Source organism: Boleophthalmus pectinirostris, unplaced genomic scaffold, assembly GCF_026225935.1.
Source record: "Boleophthalmus pectinirostris isolate CB_2022bp ecotype Guang Dong unplaced genomic scaffold, ASM2622593v1 HiC_scaffold_16, whole genome shotgun sequence".
NCBI lineage: Eukaryota > Metazoa > Chordata > Actinopteri > Gobiiformes > Gobiidae > Boleophthalmus > Boleophthalmus pectinirostris.
Genome location: NW_026571095.1, coordinates 20,685,112 through 20,709,074, shown reverse-complemented (window position 1 = coordinate 20,709,074; position 23,963 = coordinate 20,685,112). Strand labels below are relative to the sequence as shown.

Here is a 23,963-nt window from a genome sequence, read left to right as displayed (position 1 = left end):
ACATAAATGGTTACTGTGAGCGGGCTCGCCTTTCCACATATCAGTCTTATAATTTGGCCTGCTTATGTCTAGAAAGGTTTCAAGTCATGCTGAGGATTGTTTTAGGCAAAGCAATAATGTCTCCATTATCCAAATCTCTCGGTACGACATTATCACAATATGCATCTCAAGGTACGATATTTTTTGCGATATTTTGGAGAGGCTGATATAACTGTAGATGGGACACTTTTTGGTTTTTAAAACACCGTGACAAGATTTTGATGTGAATTATTTCTGTCATAATCCCAAGAATTCAAGGAAAAAATATTTCTTCATGTTGTCTGCACTGAAATAAATCATGGGATATGTAGTTCCCAGTGCTTATAAGCTGTTGCCACTATTAGGCAATGCATTTAAACAAAGGAACCTGTAATTCGATATATTGTGATGGCCCACAATATTACTGTGAGACTTTTGACGATACGATATCACAATGTTTAGGTTATTGTTACATCCCTGCTAGTGCACTTTTAAAACAGTATTATATATTGATTTGCTCATTGTGAGTGTTTTGGGTTGTAATCACAGTATAGTTTGCAGAAAATTACCTATATTTCTCAAAGGCATTGTGTGGATTTCTTGGTTTTTACTCTGACTTCTCTTTTACTACACTGCAGTCCTGTAGGTGTGACCTCTGCTTTAACAGTCCCGGGCCATGCTTTGGACTAGTTTTCATTCAGAGGAATCCCCCATCGGGACCTGAACAATGGCTTTACAAACAAAACATCTTCCCTGAATATTTTTGAAGAAAGCCTTGAGAAAAGGGTGGTGCCTGATCCCTGAACCTGCACTTCCCTAAGTGCAGTTAGCATAGCTTCCTGTGTGGCCCAATGTGTTGAAGGTACAATATGGTTAATTTATCATATTTGTGTCATATATGTTCTTATTGATCACTTCAAGATTCATTATTTTTAATTAAGCTTTTATAGCTTTTCAGAAGGAGTACTTGCACTGCTTTGCATTACTTTGCATTGGCAGTGAAGAAAAAAAAAAACCTTGGCTCATAATAGTCACAAGCTACCAGTGTACCAGCTTCATTTGTTCAAGTAGTTCAATGTCCTCTCTGTGGGATATAATTAGATTTAATGCTTAACTATGTTGTTCAGGCCCCTGCAGACTGGCTCTGAAATGCATGATGTTTGTATTACATTATAATTTGTACATTTATTTTGGAATTTTCTTTTGCTGGCCTACAACCTGGACATTCTTAAAATGTTAACATGTTAACTGTTAATCATGACATTAATCATCACATTGTTTGGTAATGTGTGGCATTTTATGTTGGTAGCTGTGATTTTAAGCCTAATTGAATTACCTGTCTATAAGTTATTTATAGCTGTAATGGGAACAGCTTGTCTAATAGTTTTCATTTAATATCTTTAGAAAATGACTGCATGGGTATTATAGGTATTACATGCTCAATTTGCAGGGTGTGGTGAGGTGCCAGTCAAAGCCCTATCATATCTACCTGTGTTTAATGAAAAGGAGGCAAGAAGTCAAGCAAACACGAAATATGAGCCACAAGGTTTAGTATTTTACGGTACACTAGTTTCTTAAAATCCATCCCTGGAAACTGGTTTCAATTCACTATGATGTTTCCCATGAACAAAGTCGACATTGAGAAAGTGGTGTTAGCTGATACCTGTATGGCCTATGGGTTGTTTCTGGTCTAGACCCTGTGTCACATATTTGAACTGGCCTCGCACTGACATAAGGCAGAGTACAAGAGATGGAATCTAAGCTTACATATTCTGCACTGTTGGCCTTCAAACACCAAGCCAAAAAGACCTCACAAAAATGTCAATAAATGTCTCCATGTCTTAGCCAAAATACATGGGCTAGTCACATTCAGCAGCAAATGAGAAAAGCATGGTTTTCATTGCAGTAAGGAGAAAATAAGAAGAGAGATTTGAATATGTATATGAGTTTAATCAAAATTGGAAAAGGGTTTTATTTCCATTGTTGGCAAACAAATGGCAATAAAACCTGCTTTGGCAATATCGTGCAGCATAAACCAATGGAAAATAAACAATTTGTAATAATGAATGATAAGAGAGAAGACATTCATAAAACAACGGTCTAAGTAAAATGAAGATAATGTACAAAATTGGCCATATTGCAATTGTTTTCCATTCTCATTTTCTTTCTCAAAGTTGTATTTAGAGTAATTAATGCGTGTTTATCTTTATTGGCTTGCAATCAAGAGGCCATTGCAAAATAATAAAATGGTGAAAATTAGCTCTGAATAATGAGACTTACTTTTTCCTGGTAAATAGAGTGTGCCTGTACTCATGCAGTCAGCTTGTCTAGTTCAAAATATCCAAATTAACTATTGTCCTTTGCAAATTTTTTGACATATATTATAACAAATGCAAAATCTGAATATAGTGTTGTTCTTCATTGTCATATAATGCAATAGATTTCTGTGTCTTTTCCTCATATCAAATGTAGCTGTCTGCTGTAGTGGATGTACCCCAAAGCGTTGAACAAAGGGTTCTTTATTTGGGACTGGCTAGTATTCTCTGACACAGGCTTATCTGTCTTCCTCTGACCTTAACTTGCCATGTAGACACGACTTTACGGCTTTGTGTCAACAGAGGGGAGAATGGCATTTTTAACGACCCTAAGCCCAAAGAAAGACCACTGAAGTCAGCCCATTTATTAGCCATGTGTGTGTGTGCGTGTGCGTGTGTGTGTGCGTGTACAGACAAAGACAGACAACAAGGAAGTCCTTAAATCATCATTACCTGAGTCATGTTTTGAAATAGTTCAATTATAGCATCCACTAAAATTATAGCTAACACTGAAATTCAAATCCGGGAATTTTTTGTTCTTGTTGAGTCATCTGTAGATTTAGAAATAATAATCGCTCAGTTAAAGGTGCATTGTGTAACATTGTGTAACTTTTCTGTTGAAGGATACACCTACTTCTTGTGAAAAATGGCCTATCTATTTGACATATATTTTATTACTGGTGATAGTAGGGTCACCTTTCCACAGATCCGACCTGTGAGTTGGCCTGGTGGCACCACCTGCTTGTCAATAACTCGTAAATCAATAATATCTCCATGGAAACAAGCAGGTGTCCTCCAAAATGTGTTTTTATCATTTTTGTCACTGACCTCTTGCTGCGTGCAGTTATTATTTTGGCACTATAAAACAACAAAAAAAGATCTAGAACATGTTTTGGAATAATACAGTTTTGGTTTCTTTTTGATCTTGCTTAAAACAATGATGCAGACATAATCATTAATCAGTCATGCAATAACAAAGTAGACAATGTGGTGCCAATGTTTTAATATCTGACCTCTCCTCTCAGGAATTTTTATCAGTATCATAAAATATGTCTGCCCCTGTGCCATTAAATTCATAGACAACTCCCTAACTCTACATTATTACTTAGTCAGCTCTATGATGTACTTTCTATACTTTACCCTCTAGCTTTCCTAATTGCATTCTTAAATTTCAACAACACCAATGCTTCGTTGGGTTCAAAATTAATTTCCTGGTGGGTCGTTGAGCGGAACATCTTCATTACCACATGTTTTCATAATTGTAACCAGAGGCCTGTAAAAAGGGGGAATCCATTTTGGTTTCTCTCCCATAAAACACACAGCTGACCTGCCATGCCAGGATTGTCCAATAAAGCATTAGGAAAGACAATATACTTAATTACCCACGCATGCTTTGTGTTATAGCAACTTGACATTTAAAATCACTCTTCTTTTGTCAACACAGGATACATTACAGTCTTAGGTACACCTGCTATAATAATGATAATAAGAAGGAGCAACAATATAATTTGATCTGTTGATTTTAATCAGTTTCACATATTGTTGAGCATTATGCCAGTGTATGTAATGTCATTTATATGTACTTTTTTTGGGAAATTTCAGGCTTACAATATACTCAAGTGCATGATAAGTATGATAGTGAAGTGTGTACGTTTTCTTGTGGAGGGTCCATTACCTGCCTCCTTGTCTCCATGGAGATGTCATTACTTTGCCAGGATTGCTCCACATTATGGCAATACTATTTCTGTATTTCTGTCCAGCTTTTTTTTCATTTTGGCATTTTCATTCCCTTTGTGTTCTTATTGTGGGCAAGCTCGCCTCTCCACAGACCTATAATTTGGCCTGTCTCCATGGAAATAGTTGAATTTACTGCCTCGCTGTGTAACATTCTAAGCAAAGCAATTACATCTCGATGAAGACAAGCATGTGGTTTATCCTTCACAAGAAAAGCAGTGCTCCTGTATGCGTTTATGATATTTTTAAAGCAGAATATTGTTAACAATTCCATATTCCACTGTAATCATTTTGGCAACTAGATTTATAGTAGAACATGTGTATCTAATAAAGCTATCACAGAATTTATATTTGTATCACTTGACCAACAGCTCTTAAGTGTTGTGGTTATGGTTGTGTAGTTGGCAGGACAATAGGATCCCAACTTGAGTACATAACTGGACCAGAGCCAGCCTTAAGGATCGTACTCCCCGGGGCATTCACTATCTACTGTATCAACAACTGCTTCCTGAACTGATTAGAGTTTGTAATATTAACTCACGTGCTTCAATATCATTGCATTAAGACACTACAAATGAGACTGAATAGCGATTAAATCAGTCTAGGCGGTTGGTATTAGTTTTACACAATATGTAGCCTACAGTGATTTTCCTAACAGCGGAACTTAAGGTATTTGAGAAATGCGGTGTGAATAGGGAGGATAGCTTTTCTTTCCCATAGTCATTCTTATCGGACCCAGCCACAAAATCCAGTGTATTCCAAGTAACTATGAATTTATGTCCAAGATTTATCTTGGATTTTAAAAAAGCTTGGCACCTGCTTGTGAATTGAAAACATCCGGTATAAAATCCTACTTTATGTCTTGTGATTTACAAGGATACTTATTGGTAATCTGACCATCTGGGGTCAAACACTGACTTGGACTGTTAGTTTTATGAAATATGTTCACATGTTTTATTCAATCTGTGGCCACGATCATACTACCAAGGTCACAGATCTCCTCCTCCCCAGAATTTTTATACTTTTGTTCACAGTATACCATTTAACATATTTGGATATATTTTATTTAATTACAGGTGTTTTTATTGCTTTAATACTTTGACGAACATGCATTGTTGCCTCTCCACAGACATGTAACTTGACCTTGTGGTGCCACTGACTTGTATCCATGGAGATAAATAAGTTGAATGTCATACTGTGGAAGATTGTAAGCAAAAAGCCTCTCGATGGTGTCAAGCTGCTACACAGTGTACCTTTATTGCTCTGAAGGTTGCAAACTTGGCATATAATGTTGAGTATTAAGTGGAAGACCAAACAGACCTCTTCAGATGATATTGTATTTGTGCCTGGATTACTTTATAAGCTGTATCAGAAGAAGACAGACTGTTGCTCTTTTGATGTGCTAATCAGTAGTATTCTTGGTATTATTCTTGGTCCAATAATGGCTTATGTAACTGTCCACTCTATACTCTCCTTTTACAGCTCCGGCCAGCCCCTGTGTTGTTGATATGAAGAAGACTAGCTCCTCTGCCAAGTCTGATCCTTTGACGAGCCAATGGGCCTTTTCGAAAATCCCTTTATTTCTGCTGGGGTGTGCAGTGACTGAGGGGGTGGGCTTTGGTTCAAAACAATCCTAAACAAGCTGTACATTGTGCCACGCGGGTGTTAATGCTGTGATGGCTGTTTTTCCTTTTTGTCAGCAATATGATAGCGCTTCGGCGTTAACAATGGGAGAATTCAGAGCTGTTAAAGAGGTGTGTGATGATGAGAATGTTGCAACATTTTGTGAACAGACAAAAAATATATTGCAAGTAAATATACTGCAACAACAGCAGACAAAGCTGGGGTGTCCGTCACCTTCTTGTTTCTGGTATGTCATTGCTCTGCTTGGAATGACATTTGACTTTAGTATTCAAATGCAGATTTTTTGTTTGTTCAAAAATTCTTAGAAAAACAGGTATTGTGACTTGTTTCTCCACAGATCTGACCTTTAACTTGGTCTGGTTTGGTCTCCATGATGATAGAAATGTTTCATGCCATTTTGTGAAACATTCTAGGCAAAGTGATAACATCTCCATTGCGAAAAGCAGGTAGCAGGCCCTTTACTAGAAAAGTTACACAATACACATTTTAAAGTAACATATTCAGTGAAATATTTGGTCAGCATTTTTTTAGACTGAGAATTTGCCTCCCCGTTCTTGTCATTAACCCCTCTGCATTACAAACATTTCACGCTGATGTGTCACTGGGAAGAAGTAACGACATTCTTCTGAGCTTTCCTGTCCAAATTAAATTGGTCACGCTTTTGACGAGTACATGACAAAAATGAAACCAGATCTGTCCTTTGCAAACGTGGAAATCTCTTGGGCTGTACTTAACCCCGGCTTTCTACGCTATGGCCCGGATTAGGAAAAAACGACTCATCAGTGACTTGGGGCAAATGGTGAGTTAAGCGTTAGCCATAGACCTAAGCTGCAAGTGTTTCGAGGGAATGTTCCTTTTATGGGGTGCCTGAGAGAGAGAGAAAAAGAAGACGAGAGAGGGGGGTGGGCTGTAGACATGACTAAGGCTGTAACTGCTGTCAGGTCTGAACAAAAATGTGGGTCTATAATAAGAAACTCTTAAGTCTATCTGTTTAGACAAAGTGAGCTGAGATGAGAAGAGAGGGAGTGTTACCGAATCTGTCCTGTTTTTTTGTTTTTTGTTTTGTCTTTCTTTTTTTTTCAAACCTACTGTAGTTAAAGTCGACATGGGGATTCCCGAGCCACAGCTGTGTACTGGTGTCCGGGACACTGTGTAAATCAGTGGTTGTTGTTTTGCTTTCCACACTTTTATTTTACACTTTATTTTGTCCATAATACAAGAAAATGAGGAATCTGTGAAGCCAGCTGCTCACCCCAATTATTTCTGTCTAGAATACTCAAACTAATAGAAGTAATGGAGCAGATTTGTGTTGCATTACTGTATGATTAATTCACTTCTCTAGTAAACTTAGTTATGTTGATTAAGTTACTTGTATGTCCTGGGGGAGACTGATGGAGATGTGGCTGCTATTCTTTTCGCTGGCCATCAAAAATGTAATCTAATGCATGTGCAAGATAGATAAATAGATACCTAGACAGATTTATTGATCCCAAAGGAGAGTCAAAGTTCGGTAGCAGCAACATAGATACAAACATAATGCAGTTGCTCCGTGCCAAGTTATTTTGGCAGCAATTGGCAGTCGCACTGGTTGGTGAAGTGTTTCGCGGAAATGGCCTTATGAATAAACATGAGTTTATTTTATTGAGTTCTACTATATATATAAAAAAATGTCTACAATAAATTTCAACATCATATAAAACGGAATCTGAATTAGGGTTTTCAGTATCATCAAAGTATTGAAAATCAGACACTAATCAATATTAAACTAGTATTGAAACTAGATACTCAATCAAACAAGTATCGATACTAAAAAAATCACATTAACCAGACAGAAATGAACCTTTCTAGTAAAGCTACAATAACTAGTATAAGACCACATAGATTAGAATGAAGGATTGCTATAAGACAACATGGATATAATATGGATATAAAACCACATGGTAATATACATGGCTTTTTATTGTCATTGTGTTATCAGAATAGTTATTGAATATCAAGTCTGTTCCTTAGTATCGAAAATGGAGTTTAAACTTTTTGCGTTGTGACAACATTAATGGGAAGAAGGCTAAACCTATCCCTTTAACCTACCATAAAGCTATGAACATTACATTTGACCTATCCATCATCCTGTGCCTCAGGGTAACTTGTCTGAAGGAGACTGGAGTAGATCTCGGTCAAGATCCTGATCAGGATTAGCTTGCTAGAGGGATACCTTCTGACTTGACTGAGGACACAAGAGTGCTTGAAGAGAATCTATCAAACACCTGGGATCTTCATGCTGTGGGGCGAGATTGCTATCCCCTCAGCCACCATTCCATCAGTTCCTTTACTCCCATTTGTGTGTTTTCCCAAATGTGCGGTTTCATAACGGATAACCTTCAAAACTATTTCCCCAAGTAACAAAGTTGTTCTTGGGATGACGTGCTGCATGTGGTGGTTGTTGTTCTTTCCCTTCCTAAGTTCATCTTGTCCCGGGCTTCAGCAGGAGGTGTAAGGAGGAGGAGGGGGAGGACAGGGGGGTGTGAAGGGGCATAATTCTGTGAGCAGTGAGTTAACAGCAGCTCCAGCCGCTACACGTGCTCCTCCGCCCACTTCACTCTTCCTCTCACAACTTCCTGTGGGATCGGGGAGGGGGAGAGGGGAGGAGAAGGGAAAAAGATTTGGGGGGAGAGAAGGGGTGACTTGGCGTGAGTATTATGTGTGGATGTTTAAAAGAGGAAGTGGGTTGAAAGCTGGCCCGAACAGTGGAGTGGTGCAGGAATTTAAATGGGACCTCGGGGTAAAGGAGGTTGTGTGAGTTTTTTGGCAGGGGCAGAGGCACTGCGGGTGACTTTATGGATAGCTAATGGACGTCCTGGCATGGCGTATGGGAGAATAATCATAACTTTATTGATTTATTCAAATATCCAAGTACATTTTGAGACGGTGAATGTGTCTGCTTTAAACTGCAATAGCAATAAATTCACTTTTGGAAGGCCTATTTTGGGTAACCTTGAGCATGATAAAGGATACCCAACAGACACTCTCTCAAATGAGTTTTATTGCTCTGCCTGCTGATTCTGCACAGTTTACTCATCGTGCATTTCCCTGATTGTTTTTTCCAACTGTCAGTCATGACCATTGGAAGGCGAGGCAGGATATGTTTGTACGGTAAAAGCGTTCTTGGCTAGACAGGTAAATGATACTTTGCAGCTAATGTCATCAACATTCCCTGGGGTGTGATCCTAACTGTAAGCATTGCTCAGTCTGAAGCTTTGTTACGCAAATTAGAATTTAATTTGATCTTTAATTTAACGTAATCTGATCAAAAATAACTAATACAACATGTGAGCTGTACTGTTAAACAAGAATTTCAGACAAAAATACAGACACAAGATAGCTAGAAGATAATCTTAAAACTTTTTGGCTGTGTTTGCTGAAATGTGTATATTTTGCCACCATGGTAACTTCTAAACATTCCAACACTAAACATTTACGTAGGACATCTCCACCGTGATGTCACTACAAAGTATCAATACTCAAACTATCCACTGAGTTCTGGGAGAATGACTCTCTAATGATCATTGAGACTTGGTTTTTAGATGCAGCTGAAGTCCAAGTCCAGCTGTGTTTAACCAGTGCAGATAAATCAGTTTTATGTCCTTATTACATCCTCTTAGCTCACATCTCCTCTGTGGTCTTTTGTGCCTAAATCAGTTTTTGTCCTTTGAGATAGATGTGAGGATGTGTGGATTATTCACAGCAGAAGCTCAAAGGCCAAACCACCACACAGACAATGAGACATCCGGGTGTCACTCATTGACTTTCAGACATTTAAATCTAAACTACAAAACACTTTTGTTTGTACTCACATTCGACTTTGGTCCAACAGTCTGTCCTCTTAATAGAAGTTGTTTTGTATCTTCCGTTGGTGGTATCTAGAGATTTAAACTTGCTTAAATCAAGAGAAGCACTCAAATATCAAACATCGATGCCAGTCATATTTAACGGTGTATTGTGTAACTTTTCTGATTGAAATCCGTCAAATGTGTTTCTATGTGGAGATGTTATTGCTTTGTCTAGAAAGAACAGTATAAAACCTTTGTCTTCATGGAGACCAAACCAGATCAAGTTACAGGTCAGATCTGTGGAGAGGTCCGCTCACAGTCCACTCACAGTCAGAATGATTGTTTTTCAAAGTGTTTTTGAGCTCTAAAACCAGTTGATTAGTTGAATAAATATAAGGTAGAGCTTTTAATGCCATACTGTGGAACATTCCAGGAAGGACTCCCAACCAAAAAGTTATGTAGTGCACCCTCAAAGATTTTTAGATTGGGATATTATGTTTTTCCCTTTTCTATCTTTAGATTTTGCATAATTGCATATCAACTACAATGTTCTGAAGTAAAATATGAAATTATAAGGAATGTTTGGGGGTTTTCAGTAACACAGGTATATGTTGGAATCTGTTAAGCTATGTTACCATAATCCTTTAGTTTTGCCACATCATTTTGGAAAGTACAGAAGAGTTGGTGAGTAGTTTTTAGAAAGCCCCTCTAGTCTGTGTTTGTTCAGATCCCCAATCCCTGGTTTCCTCACACAGAGTAGGATTGAGTAAACATGTAGAAGATCCCAACCGCGGGTATCTCTGGTTTTCATACACCCATTCTTTCCATTGTCTCGCCAGTCTCTCTTCCTCTCAGATTCAGATTCTGAATATGAAAAGATTGGTAATAAACATAAGCATTAAACTTAAATATAAAGTCTGTCTTCTCTCTCTCCCTCTCTTCTGAAATCTACCTCTCGCTGCATTTGTCCTCGCTCTCTCTCCATCCCTCTCTTCTCCAAAAACCCCTTTTTCTCTCTCCATTTTCATCTCCTCACTCTAATCTCTCACTTTATCTCTCCTTCTCTGTCTACCCAATAGCTCACTCTAACATATTTCTCTCTCCTCATCTCTGTCTCCAGTGTCTCTCTCTCTCCCATCCTTTCCCTTTCTCATATCTTTGCTCTTTCTCTAATATCTCCTTACTGTCTTTCTAATATCTCTCTCCAATATGTTTTCTCTGTTTTCAGTATCTCTCTTCCTATGTTTTTTCTCTGCCTCTTTTTTCCTTTATCCCCTTCTCTATCTATTTCCAATATCCCCTCATCATCCAATATATCTACCCCATCCCCTACGTCTCTCCTGTATCCCTTCCCCTCTTTCTCTCTCTCTCCCTTCCTCTGTATCTTTCCTCTCTCTCTCTTTGCTAAAACACAGGGTAAACACAGGATTCTTCTTTATTTGGTCACTTTGCTGAGCTTTTAACAGACTAAACTTCACCTGCTGCTCTCAGACCAGTCCAGGCGAGCTGTCGTAAAGATCTCTCTGTTTGGATTACCTCTGACGTAACATGAACATACAGACACTTCAAAGTCGTTCCCCGTTTGGCCTTTGGGAAAGAGGTCAGCTGTTTTGTTGGATTTTGTGTGTGACTTTTTACACTGTTTTTGGCCACAGTTTGACCCCGTACTCAGCCACTCGATCCACAGAGGACATGTCTGCTGAAGTGACCACAAACCTCCTTGTCTTTTATACTGTTTAAGTCTAAGTTTAATGACATGCTGTGGAACATTCAAGGCCAAGCAATAATTCTCCATGGAGACTAATCTGTGGTGAACCTGTTACCAGAAAAGTTACATAGTCAACCTTTGATTACAATCATCAGCTTAGTATTTGTGCAGTAAGTGTATTTATAAGAAATGAAAATAACAGTGACTTGTGTGGTAGTTCAGTTCCCACTCTTGACTTACTGTTGTGTGTCTTTGAGCTAGACACACAACAGGTGAAAAGACACACTGTTTACTTTTGGTGTCTATGACAGTCATGTTTGAAAGTGTTTTGTTGCTAGTTTGAGAGGTGATCGACATAATGAGGCTGTCACATCTCCGTCACAGGCAGTTATGGCTTAGAGTGAGTGAATGGATCAAGTGACTAATGTTACATAAAGCTATTCATTAGACAGAAAAGCCCTGAATCATAAAATGACAATATCATAATAAAGTACAGTGTCATGGAGATCGGATCATAATTGGATTTTAATTGCCGTATCTGCCAGTCTCAAGTAGAGTCATGTAAAGAGGTAACTGATTAAACTCTACAATTAACATTTGAAGTATTCTTAGTTCTTATGTTACTCTAATAACACATGATCTCACATGAACTCTCTTTTTCTCTCTTGGGCCCCAGTTTGATCTCTGCTTTTGAACTGTGCAAAGTTTCACTTCCGGAGATGTAGCAGTGCCTGGGTCTGTGTTGTCCTCTGGAGTGGTGTGTGTTCATTCACAGTCCATAGGGGTGAAAGAGGGGGGTCTCCTTTTTCTTTATAGGCCACAAAGATGTTTTCTCAAAGGACCGCTCCATCTCCCACGCAAAGGAAGACTGCATTTCCACAGTTACAGAGCAGGATATCAGCACGCCAGCTTCAAAGTGTTTATGCTAGATAACTTTTGGCTTTTCGTATAACTTCTGCTTCGGTCTTCATGACATTTAATCCCAAATCAGTGAATGAAATGCAAAAGACTTGAGCAGGAAGTGAGAGCTGAATGGACAGAGTGAAGCAATGACTTTGTGAGATTTATGTTTCCTTTGAGAAGTCAACATCTGCAGATGTGTGTCTATGTGACTCCCATATAGTTTAGTTATAGTCCCTCAAATGTCTTCTATAGAGGGGTAGATGCGTTTGAAAATACTTTTACTTAAGAACATTTAGGAAAACTTAATACATTTTCTGATCATACATCTGCTTTTGAAGTAAATTACCTTTAGCTGGATTAGTGAAACATTGTGAGTAGTGGTGGAGCAATACAACAATGGCACAAAATTACATTTAAACATATAAATTCTTACATTTTGTTCATGATTTTTGTATTTATTGCACTTTTTATAATCTTGCAAGAAACTGTCTAACAAGATCTTCATCAGATTCCTAAATATTAAAGGTTTTTAAGAATATGTTGTGTTGTCTCGTCTATAGTGACAGTGTTTATGTCTTAATAGTAACTATGGTTGCAAGTCGTAATAATAGTAGTGATAGTTATGAAAGGAGATCAACAGTGTAATGTGGTAGCAGTTGTCCCAGTAACAGAAAGTGTTTTAGTAGAAACGTAATAACTGCAGCAGTACTACCATGATATCACTGAAGAGTAACATCTTTGGTATTTGTACTGGGCCAATAATACTTTTTTTTTTTTTTTTTTTTAAACCAAATAGCATTTCTGTATATCTTCTTTAACTTAATATTTTCAAGTTTAACTGTATGTGCATATTTTCATTCTCTCTCAAGCTGCAGAAATACTGGATCCCTGTAGCATTACTGTTGGCTTGTACAGAGAACAAATGAATACAAGTTACTGTCACTCCTTTAATGATGTCTTAGTTTTCACATAATGTTATAACAGGCCTCTGCAAACAGTGTAATTGGGTTTAATGTAGGAAGAGAAAACTGTTCAGCCATCACTACTGTCTCTACTGTCACTGGAGTAAAACATGATTTAAGCAAATGGCAGTGAATGGCAGTGTGGAGCATTGGAGAACATGAGAGGGGCTTTTCACTGCGCTCCAGGAAAATTGGGTTTTAAATTACTGGAATTTCTATTTGTTTTGTGACCGGAAAAATAAAATGGCTCCTTCAACCATTATACAAGACCACAATAATGGCGTGTGAGGAGCCAGTAATGAGTGAAATTTAAAAATACTTTTCTGTGTCTGTCCATCATGTCCAAGATATATTTATCATGGTGCAGTGTTGGAGTCTTGTCAAACTGGATCACTACAACATACAGAAAAAAGTCCAAAACAAATATATGAGTTTTCCCTCTAATGAAAAACAAAAATAGTTGCATTCTAACTAAATCTGTGAAGTGAATTCTCATCTTGTAGCTTTGACATCTCTATATGTTGGTATTATTTTGTCCTGCTCATTTCCATGTTAACAGTAAGCTTGATTTGTGGCACAGATCCCAATAGCCTCAAGAAACAAATATCTACCCACCTCTTTTGCCTTTCACGCCTCTCCCCAAATAAACATCAAAGTTTGCTGTGTTACCGCACATTGCTGCAAGCTTATGACTAATAGTCTGGTTTAGCAAGTCTTGTGTCATCTCCTATGGGCTGTAAGCTGCACAGTATGATCCAGGGACTTGAAGTTACACACTCATTACTGTTACACTTAAGCAATTCATAGAGAGAGAGATAGAGAATACATGCCACTCCTTGTACATAAAGTTATCTCTTGGACACTAGTGACGTCAGTGCAGCTGGAGGAAGTGAAGCAAGTTAATTAATCACAGTTGCATCACTACAAAACCTCGCTTTTGCGTTTAAATGTACCATGTGTTCTCAGTTTGGATGAGTCAAGCTAGTGTCAGGTGTGATGGAAATAAAACCAAAGCCGGTCATTTAAAGTTTTCCACAGGCTGTTCCCGACAGGTGGTCTGCTTTTTGTGTTAATGTAATTATAGTGCTAAAAACATTTGTACATTATGAAACTGTACTGAGCTATTGTTAGCCACGGCATGGAAACAAATGTATGTAAAGTAAACTACTAACACGGTATATTTTTTCATGCAATATCGCTACATAATTCTTAATAAATTAAACTTTTTTACCTTCCACGCAACCACAATTCTTCATATCAACCCAGCCTTCAATGTACAATGTTATCCATAAATTTTGTAAAAGACATTTATAAGGTTGCATATTGAGCACAATCTGGAACCTGCAAACTAAATCAACATTTACAAATTATAAAAACATATACAACTGTGCAATTAATCAAATTTGAATCAAGATTGAGATTCAATAAATTCTAATAGTCAGTTATAGTATGTTTTTAATCTACAGCCAGTCCTGTCAAAGCATGTCATTTGGAGCAGAGTTTAAACTTTCAAGGACAGAATTTTCTCATAAATTGTGTGATTCAAGTCTGTATTGTTTGTGTTCATGAAACCAATGTTGAAAGACATCTTCATTTGTTTTTGTTGAATTGATTTGACTGATCAATATGAGAAATAACATTGTGGCTCCTGCTTTTGTTGTATCGGCCCAGCCCTAACACATTTAAAACACTTATATTGAAACTCTTCATGGCCCATTTTTTTATGATAAGAGCCAATCAAGAGCCACTCCTCAAACGACTGTGTTGATCCAGGCTGACCTCCTTTCTCACATAAACATTATTATATGGTGTCGTGTGTGCTATCAGCTCCTTTACCACCTGCACATTATGAAATCCACTACAGGGCGAGGACTGTTTACAGGGCCATATACTGCACCACTGCTGAGCACCTTCTTCTATGTGAATGTATGGAGGAGGAAGAAGTAGCCTTAGTTACCTCTCATATATGGCCTTATAACATGTCATAAACACACCGATTTGAATATGAGTCAAAGAAGTTCAAAATACAAGGTGCACTATGCAATCTCTCTGGTGAAAGGTCCACCATCTGCTGGTATTTAGGGAGATGTCATTGTTTTGCCTGAAATATTCCACATTATAGCATTAAAGTTATGTATGTTGCATTTATTCATTTACAAATCACAGATCTGACCTGGCCTGGTGTCATCACATGAGACTGTTACCATATTGTGAAACATTTCTGGCCTTGAAATGGCATTTCAATGTAGACAAGCAGACCCTCCACCAAATGAGTTACACAGAACAACTTAAAGCATTAGAAGATCTTTTGGGGACATAATATTTTAGTGTTTAGCATCTTATTTTGTATGTTTAGTATCTTAGTGATATATTTATATTTTTTGTTATGTCTGCAGTAAGTGTATTATTATTATTGAAATGTGATCTGTGTTAATGTCCAACTTTTACATTGCACTTTTAACAATCAAGGGATTAATATAGAAAATGGCACAGTAGTGACAGTCTGTTTTATTACCTTGTGGGTTCTGAATCCCAGTAATAATAAGCTGCCTAATTACCTCTCACGTGGCCATTCTAATTAAAATGATGGAGCTGAACTGTTGTATGTCTGTTGTCTGGGCATTAGGCTGCTGGACCAGGGGCTCGTGTCCGCAGGGCCACAGGGAGAAACTAATGAGAAATGGGGTCAGGAGAGGAGACTAGAGGACGGTGGACAGATGTTTAAAGAGAATTCACGCATATTCTGGCTCTTCCAGTTCAGATGAAAAATGGAAAACAAATATATGCTCAGAGGAATTATGCTTGCATTGTGACTAAATCTGTATACTACAACTTGGGTCATGATTTCAATTTATCATCATAGCACAGGGCCATATGTCACTGACACATAAAGGAATTATATAAAATTATAGATAATCACAGATCCATGGATAACTGCGACCACCAAAACCTAGAGCTAGGCCTGTCACAATAACAAACTTTGAAGCACAATATATTCCAGAAGTAAATATAGATAATAAATGATAATACTGAAACTGTCACTGGTACACTAACCAGATTTAAACCACAATAACTATTGTAAATCTACAGCATGATTCAAATAAATAAAACAGCAGAATGAAACACTTTAGTACTTAGTGTGAGTATTAGAAGTTATTAATTCAACCTTTTACAGCTCAAATCTAATCATATAACCAAAAGTTTCCCCAGTAGTGCAAAGAAAAATTATACACGATAAATATTGACCTCGCCTGTCAATCTGTCACCTGTTTGATTTATTGTCAGATATATCCACCTGTCACTAAATCAAAAGCATAATAGGGACTCGCCAATAGGAGGAGTTGGTGAGGAAGTTGCACTATTCCTGTTTAAGCTGAGTTTGAAAGAAGCTTTTTGATTTCTTTTGAACTCTAATTTGCTGATGTAATCCTGACTGTTGAAGAGAATAATGCTGTATTTACCACCATTGTATCTGATTTGGGTGGACTATTAAAACTGGATTTGTTGCTTGTTGTTCTCCATTATTCCCCTAAAACAACATCATTGTTCTTCAGAATTTTCTTATCATTTAAAACAGTTGTCTAAGGGGTGTGTCCAATTTGCTGTTAAAAGTGTGGCTTTGGACTCAAGAGCAGACATGTTTTGGAATGTGACCCAGAAGACATTACTGTAAACCACAGCCATCATTATTATTATTATTCATTTGCTCAAGATAAGATTAACCCTTTAAATCCCTCTATTTCGACTGTGAATCTTGGTTTGTTTTCATTCGGTCTCTATGGGATGTCTACCACCACGTTGTGTCCTGCGCTAGTCTAAACCTGTCCAACCAGCTGGCACATGTACAGTGTGGACAATGACTTCTCTTCTAAGACACATATTTTCCTATTTGACAACTTCATTCATTGGACAGAGGCCTTTGTGGCTAGGGAGCTTATCTGTAATCCTACCTTCCTTATCCAAACACGTGGTTGCATAATGCTGCGCTGCCTACTTTATCAGCCTGTGTGCCTATGTCTCACTGATTCAATAAAGGCATCAATAGGTCTGTTGTTATTGGATCATCATTATAGGGAATGTGCAGGTTCAGCAGTCGATTGCAATCCTGGTTTGTCTTTGTCTAGCAATGTGCTTTGAAGTCATAAATGCTAACCTAAGCTAACCTATTATTATTAATTGGATAGACAATTTATTGTATCTATAATGCCATAATAACACAATACCCAGATAAAATGGGTATAACATTGAATTTAACTTTTCTAGTGGGGGGTCTGCCTTGTTGTCTCCACATGTTGGAATGGAAATGTTATTGATTTGTCTAGCATGTTCCACAGTATCTTTGAAATCTATCCATCACAAGGGAGACAAGCAGGTTACAGCACTACGCTACATTACAAGTCAGATCTATGGAGAGTTGCCCCTATTCATATTCACATTGTATTTTAGAGCAACAGAAACTTGTAATGAATAAATGCTAAATGGATTTGTTTAATTTCATACCATGGAACATTCTAGGCAAAGCAATAACATCTCCATGGAGACAAACATGAACTTGTACCGTGCACCTTTAACTAACAGCAATGTTCATTTGTCCAACTTAATGTTAATTTGACCCTGACATAATAAAGAAAAAAAAATTCAAATCTATATTTTGCCTTTATTCAAGTGAACATCTGCATGTCTCCATAGAGATCAATATGTTTAATGCTATACAGTAGAACATTTCCGGCAAAGCTATTACACAGAGACAGTCAGGTGGCAGACCCTTCACCTGAAAAGTTATATTGTGCACATTTAAAAACACACTTAAAATCTGACATCTTCTTAACCCTATCATGGATCTTTTCAGAAATAAAAATTCACCTCTTTTTGTTTTTTCTTGCTGGCAAAACCATAGCCAAAACATAGCCCCTTTGCGAGATGGAGGTGATTATCCAGTTTAGCAGTAACCCCTATCTTCACTTCCATGCAGTACAATTGGTACTTTTTGTGACTAAGTTGTTCCCTGAAATGACACATCAGTGGAGAGGTGCGGGTTGCTACAGTCGTTTTAACTCAGTGGAAATCTCCGCGCCTTTGCCAGGATAAATACACTCTCCTCTTTCTTTCTCCTATTCCTATTGTAGATGAATACCAGATTTTCTCATGAAACTGATCCAAGAGGTGACCGTGCAGTTAGAATTTACAGTTTAGAAAGTCGCTGATTGAACGCATGTGTTATGTAAGCTGTGAGGTATATGATGGATAATGGTATGAGCTATGCACAGCCAGACTCATTAATAATCATGCATACTTAGTTTTTTTAAATTATTGTTGGATTTATCAGTTTTTCTATGAAGTTTAAGTTTGGTCTAGTCATTACAACCTGGTAGGAAACTAGGAATATGAGTAAATGAACTGTGACTTTTATGGGTCAGATTTACAGCCAAGTTATGTTGATACTGAAAGGGTCTGTACCCAGTTTTGAACCATGAAGAGCTTGTTTCAGAATTAACTCAGTTGCTTTCTAATCATTCAAATAATTCCTGAACTAGAAGAAAACTCAGGGATGCTTTCAATATTGAGAGATCTTTCACAGTGCCACGCCTTGCTCACTTATTCATGGACTAATTGCTTTGCAGAGCAATGAGTTCATTTCTTTTGTCAATCAAGAATTTTCAGTCTTATAACTAAGTAATTATAGTCCAAGACCAAAATTTTGAGATCTTTTATGAATTCACTTTTTTTTTTTTTTTTCAGTTTGCCAAGGCATCAATAATCGGTTGAACCTTCTCGGCACCAAAGATGACCACTACCAGAACATGGTGAAGACCTACAGCAACTGCACTGTGGTCCTGGAAAACCTGGAGATCACCTACATGGAGGAGCACCGAGACCTGTCCTTTCTGAGGGTACAGACATGTCTGTTTTACTCCGTAACAAAACCAAGTTAAAGTCATTTATGGTTAAGAGCAGACAGTTATTTGATCTGGCTGAAACAGTAATGTCAATCTAAACTAGATCACAAATTGCATAATCACAAAACCAAAACCAATTATTTTGGTAATGGAATATTCTCTGGAAATAACAAAACATCTTATTCCTCTTAAAATGCCTTGACAAGACTTAATCCAAAGCACTAAGACTTAAAAGTGCTTACAACTGTTATTTCTTCATGTAGTCTATGAAATGGAGCAAAGGATGTCTGTCTTTTTTGCTGCACCATAACTCTTAATTTAAGCAAAGAGACTTGTAATTCGATATATATTGTGATGGTATAATGTGCTAAGTAATGTCTGGGCATAGATTCTTTTTGCAATCTTTACTCTTTACCCTCTGAGTCTGTCCATATCATACCAATTACATTTGCATCTTACTCTGACTTAGCAGAAACCGCAAACAAAAGTTGAGGGAGTAGTATCCACCGCCAAGGTTTTTTTTTTTAATCATGTGACTATTTTTGTTTATGGAAGTCTTACATAAATTTTGTACGCTATTCAAGTTAGGCTAAAAGAAGTCAAGATTTATTGTAAAAGGGACACAAATATTGTTAAGAGTTCACTTCATCTCAGTGCACCTGTAAGATAAAACTTCTTTGATCTCAAAAATTTCCAGTGCTCCATTCTTCTGCTGATGCTTTGTAGATGAACCGTGTGGTATTTTTTGAGTTTCGCCTCAGTTCAGATAATTAAAATCATTGTTGTGTGTCCTTCTTCTCACACGATACTGATGTTTAGATCACTCTCTCTTGTTGAGGTTTCATCTCTGCAGCTGCAAAGTCAGGACCACACACGTGAACCCAGACATAAACAAAACAACAGATGAGGGCATGCCACAATATCAAAACATCTACAGTTAATCCAATACAAATTTGAACTTCAAACCTTTAAGATGGCTCATTCAGTTTTTTTAAGTCTCTAGACTCATTTATGTTCGCTGACTTTGTTGAAAATCTGAAAATACGCTCCTTTCATGGTATTTAAATAGTATATAAACTTCTATCCTTGTATTGATTCATCACAATTTTAGATTTTATTTGTTTGTTTTTTCAGTACTTCATATTTTAACACTTTATGCCCACAGTCTATTGAAGATGTGGGGGGCTACGTCCTCATCGCGCTCAACACAGCGTCTAGGATCCCTCTGGACAACCTGCGCATCATTCGAGGTCACAGTCTCTATACCAACGGCTTTGCTCTTGCTGTTTTGGGAAACTACAACAAAAGTTTAGGACGAGGAACTAATGAGCTTCTCTTAAACAGTCTGACAGGTGAGCCATATTTTCATGCACACTGATTGTACAATATTAAAACCACTTACTGTATAGTCATGGTTGTTGTTAATGGCTGCAATATAAGATGGATAGAAGTACTAGTGCTGGTTCATGATTCATCATAATGACTTGTGGGATGTCCTGGTATGTAGAAGTCAGTAAGTTTTGTGTGGGATGGGATTGTGTGGGCAAGATCAGACTGACGGAGCTTACTCTGGACCAGACAGAATACTTCTATTTTTAAAGGGCCCTTATTATCCTATTTCCTGGTCTGTGTTTTAATGTTGTTTCCTCATCAGAAACAAGCCTGGAGTTGTGTTTCATTTGCACATGTTTAACACACAAACCCTGTATATTTAGGCTGAGTTCTTCTCTCAAACAAAAAACACTCTTTTGATGTCCTCTGTGTTTTAAACTCCATACACCTTCACTAGAATTAGTTGGATGATTTCAGTCCTGGAATTTCCAATCTCTTCTGAACAAAATGTAAAAGATAGCTGTTAACCTGAAAACTACCGCTTCATGACACCACAAGGTGGAACTCAGCATTTTCAACTTTGGAGATGTAGACAAATAATGCAGGATTACTCAAACATATGTGAATGAAATACGACACAATAAGGTATGTTTTTGAGAAGGTAACAACATTCTAACATGACTTAAAGTTCACAAGAGTCATTTTAGCATAATATACTTACATAATTTAAGATAGGAGGTTATAATGTTGTATCAGATATATTCTTTAGCCAATAGTCATTTGTTTTTCCCTGTTATTTGTTGACATATTTATATTCTCATGCAGAAATTCTCAAAGGAGGTGTTAAATTTGACAACAACAACCTGCTGTGTAATGTAGAGACCATTCAGTGGTACGACATTGTGAACACTGAGTCAAAACCCAACATGGAACTCCCCGTGGCCAGCAACAAGCAATACTGTAAGCCAATATGACACTGAATGTAAAAGAAATAAAATAGTATCTCAATGTCCTGTAACAATGCAATTTAATCTAACATTTGATACAATCTCTGTTTTATTTCCCAGGTAAGAAATGCGACTCAAGCTGTTTCAATGGTTCATGCTGGGCTCCAGGTCCTCAGAACTGTCAGACATGTAAGTTACAACTTTTGACCAAAATAAAATCTAAATCCCAATTTGAATTGTTGCAATATTAAAGTTGAAGATTATATAACAAAATAACCTGTGTTTTTTAATGAAACAATAAACAGAACTTGCTAATAACCTTGTTCTTTTACTTCAACTGTTCATGCTTCATACTTCTCTTCAATGTTAATGCTCCTAGATGTGCTGAACTTTGGGACTGAGAACTTCAATTTGAATCCTAATTGAAAACATAAAACAAAAAAAAAAGTCCAAGTGTAATTTTCAATAAAATCACAATATTATTTTTTCCCATGAACTTGCTGCTGTAGTTCCAAGCATGTACAAATGCTAATTAACTGAGTCAGAAAAGGAAACAGATTTGTGTTATTTACTTGTGACGTCAGGTTGCTATCAGATCCACACATTTAGCTCAACTTAGCTAATGTTAAAACTGTTACTGAACGTGTTGTGCTCCAGCTAAACAGTAAAACCCTCAGTAAAAATACTTGGCTGTTTATTAACCCCTTTTTGCAATGTGGTACAACAATGATCAAATGGAGCTTTAGATTTGTGTGCCAAATCTTGGAGAGGGAGGAATGTTATGGCTCTGTGTGACCTCAAATGTGCAAAATGACATTGGCTGTATGTGTTTTGTGTTTAATGTATTCATGTTTTTTTCTGTGCAGTTACAAAGCTGAACTGTGCACAACAGTGCTCAAAGAGGTGCAGAGGACCCTCCCCCAGTGACTGCTGTAATGAACATTGTGCTGCTGGCTGCACTGGACCCAGAGCCACAGACTGTCTGGTGAGAATAGTCAAAACAAATATTGAAGAACAATATCAGACAATTCCAATAAAATAGACTTGTAAGTAAAAGATAATCAGCTCATGGTATGTTTTTAGTTTGAAGTACAATTTGGGATGAAAGCCAAGAAAATCTATACAATACTTAATTTCCTCTATATAACTGGACTTAAACAAAGCTTCCAGTCAGCAACATCTGTTTTCTTAATCTTCTATTGCATTTAGCCCCACTGAGACATTTAAGCTGCTACTATTTGTTCTTTTATTTTGTGGGGGTGTCTGCTTTGCCTCTTCAGACAGCTCTGCGTATTAAGCCATGGGTAGATGGAGGAATGCACTGTTATCATTAGCGAGGGGCTCTGTTTTGGTCCACTCCTGTCTGAAGTCTTGTTTGTCTTGGTCCAGGCCTGTCGGGACTTCCAGGACGATGGAGTGTGTAAGGACTCCTGCCCCGGACTCATGCGCTACGACCCCAATCTGCACCAGCTGGTCCCCAATCCACATGGCAAATACAACTTTGGGGCAACTTGTGTCAAGAATTGCCCACGTAAGAGCAACCACAAAGCACAATGATGATTAGGAGTGTCTCCCTCAACTGTAAACACACATGACTTGTAGGGCTGTGCAATCAATCAAATTTTAATAAAAAATTTTGAGATCCATTTATTTTTTCAAATAGTCAATGATCAGCTAGGGTCTTTTTAATGGAGGGGGTCAATCCTGTCAGTAAAAACATGGGGTCCTATATGACTATTAACTTAATTATTATTAAGTGACTCTTGTGAGCTTTAAGCCATGTTATAATGTTACCTTCTCAAAAACATACCTGGAGTTTTGTTTTGTTTCATTCACACATGTTTTAGTAACCCTTTATTATTTGTTTGTCTGCAAAGCTCAAAATGCTCTATTCCTCCTTATGATGTCATGTAGTGGTACTTTTCAAATTAACAGCTAGTTTTACCTTTAGTTCAGTAGAGATTGGACAGGGCTGAGATGATCCAAATGATTCTAATGAGCATGTATTGACTTTAAAAACACGGTGGAGCACTTTCTGTATTACCACATGACATCACAATGTGGAACAGAGTGTTTTCTGTTTGAGAGAAGAACTTAACCTAAATATGCAGGGTTTGTGTGTTGAACATGAATGAAACAAAACACAACTCCAGGTCTGTTTGTGATGACAAAATAACATTAGAACAGAGATCAGAAAATACTGTAATATGTCCACATATGTCAAGATCTGGAGTGATATCTCGCTTACTGCTGCTGACAGGTTACGCCATTTGCATTGTAGAATGGGTCAAATACAGAGTGAAGATTTCCATATGGGTCCAAAAGTCTTACCTTAATCTACCTTAATAAATGTACAGTTTTTTTAGATCAATAATGAGCAATGGTGGACTAAAATGATGGTGATGTAAAATTATATCACTAATTGGAGTGTTTTAAGAAATCCTGTTCTATTTTAAGACATGGCAAAATACTCACTTCACACAGCAAAATAATGAATCATTATTTATAGACTTAATAATGAGCTTAGCATTCAAAAAGTATGTATCCCTTAAGCAGATTTTGTTTTGCTTTTTTTTACGCTTGAGTTTGGGACTAGACAAAACTTCCATTGTAAAACAGAAACAGTCTTCAGTTTGTTTCCTTTTGCCTTCCTTTTAAAACTTATTTCAAAGACAG

At 37.4% G+C, this 23,963-nt stretch overlaps 1 protein-coding gene across 1 annotated transcript in view; it reads left to right on the top strand.

The window, feature by feature from the left end:
* The window catches only part of egfra (epidermal growth factor receptor a (erythroblastic leukemia viral (v-erb-b) oncogene homolog, avian)), a 55,798-nt gene that overhangs the window by 8,171 nt on the left and 23,664 nt on the right, over positions 1 to 23,963 (top strand). Inside the window, exons 2-7 of the mRNA XM_020935995.2 lie at positions 18,851 to 19,002; positions 20,174 to 20,360; positions 21,166 to 21,300; positions 21,408 to 21,476; positions 22,154 to 22,272; positions 22,677 to 22,818. Coding sequence (XP_020791654.2) covers positions 18,851 to 19,002; positions 20,174 to 20,360; positions 21,166 to 21,300; positions 21,408 to 21,476; positions 22,154 to 22,272; positions 22,677 to 22,818 — 804 coding nt within the window. The remainder of the gene's footprint in view (positions 1 to 18,850; positions 19,003 to 20,173; positions 20,361 to 21,165; positions 21,301 to 21,407; positions 21,477 to 22,153; positions 22,273 to 22,676; positions 22,819 to 23,963) is intronic.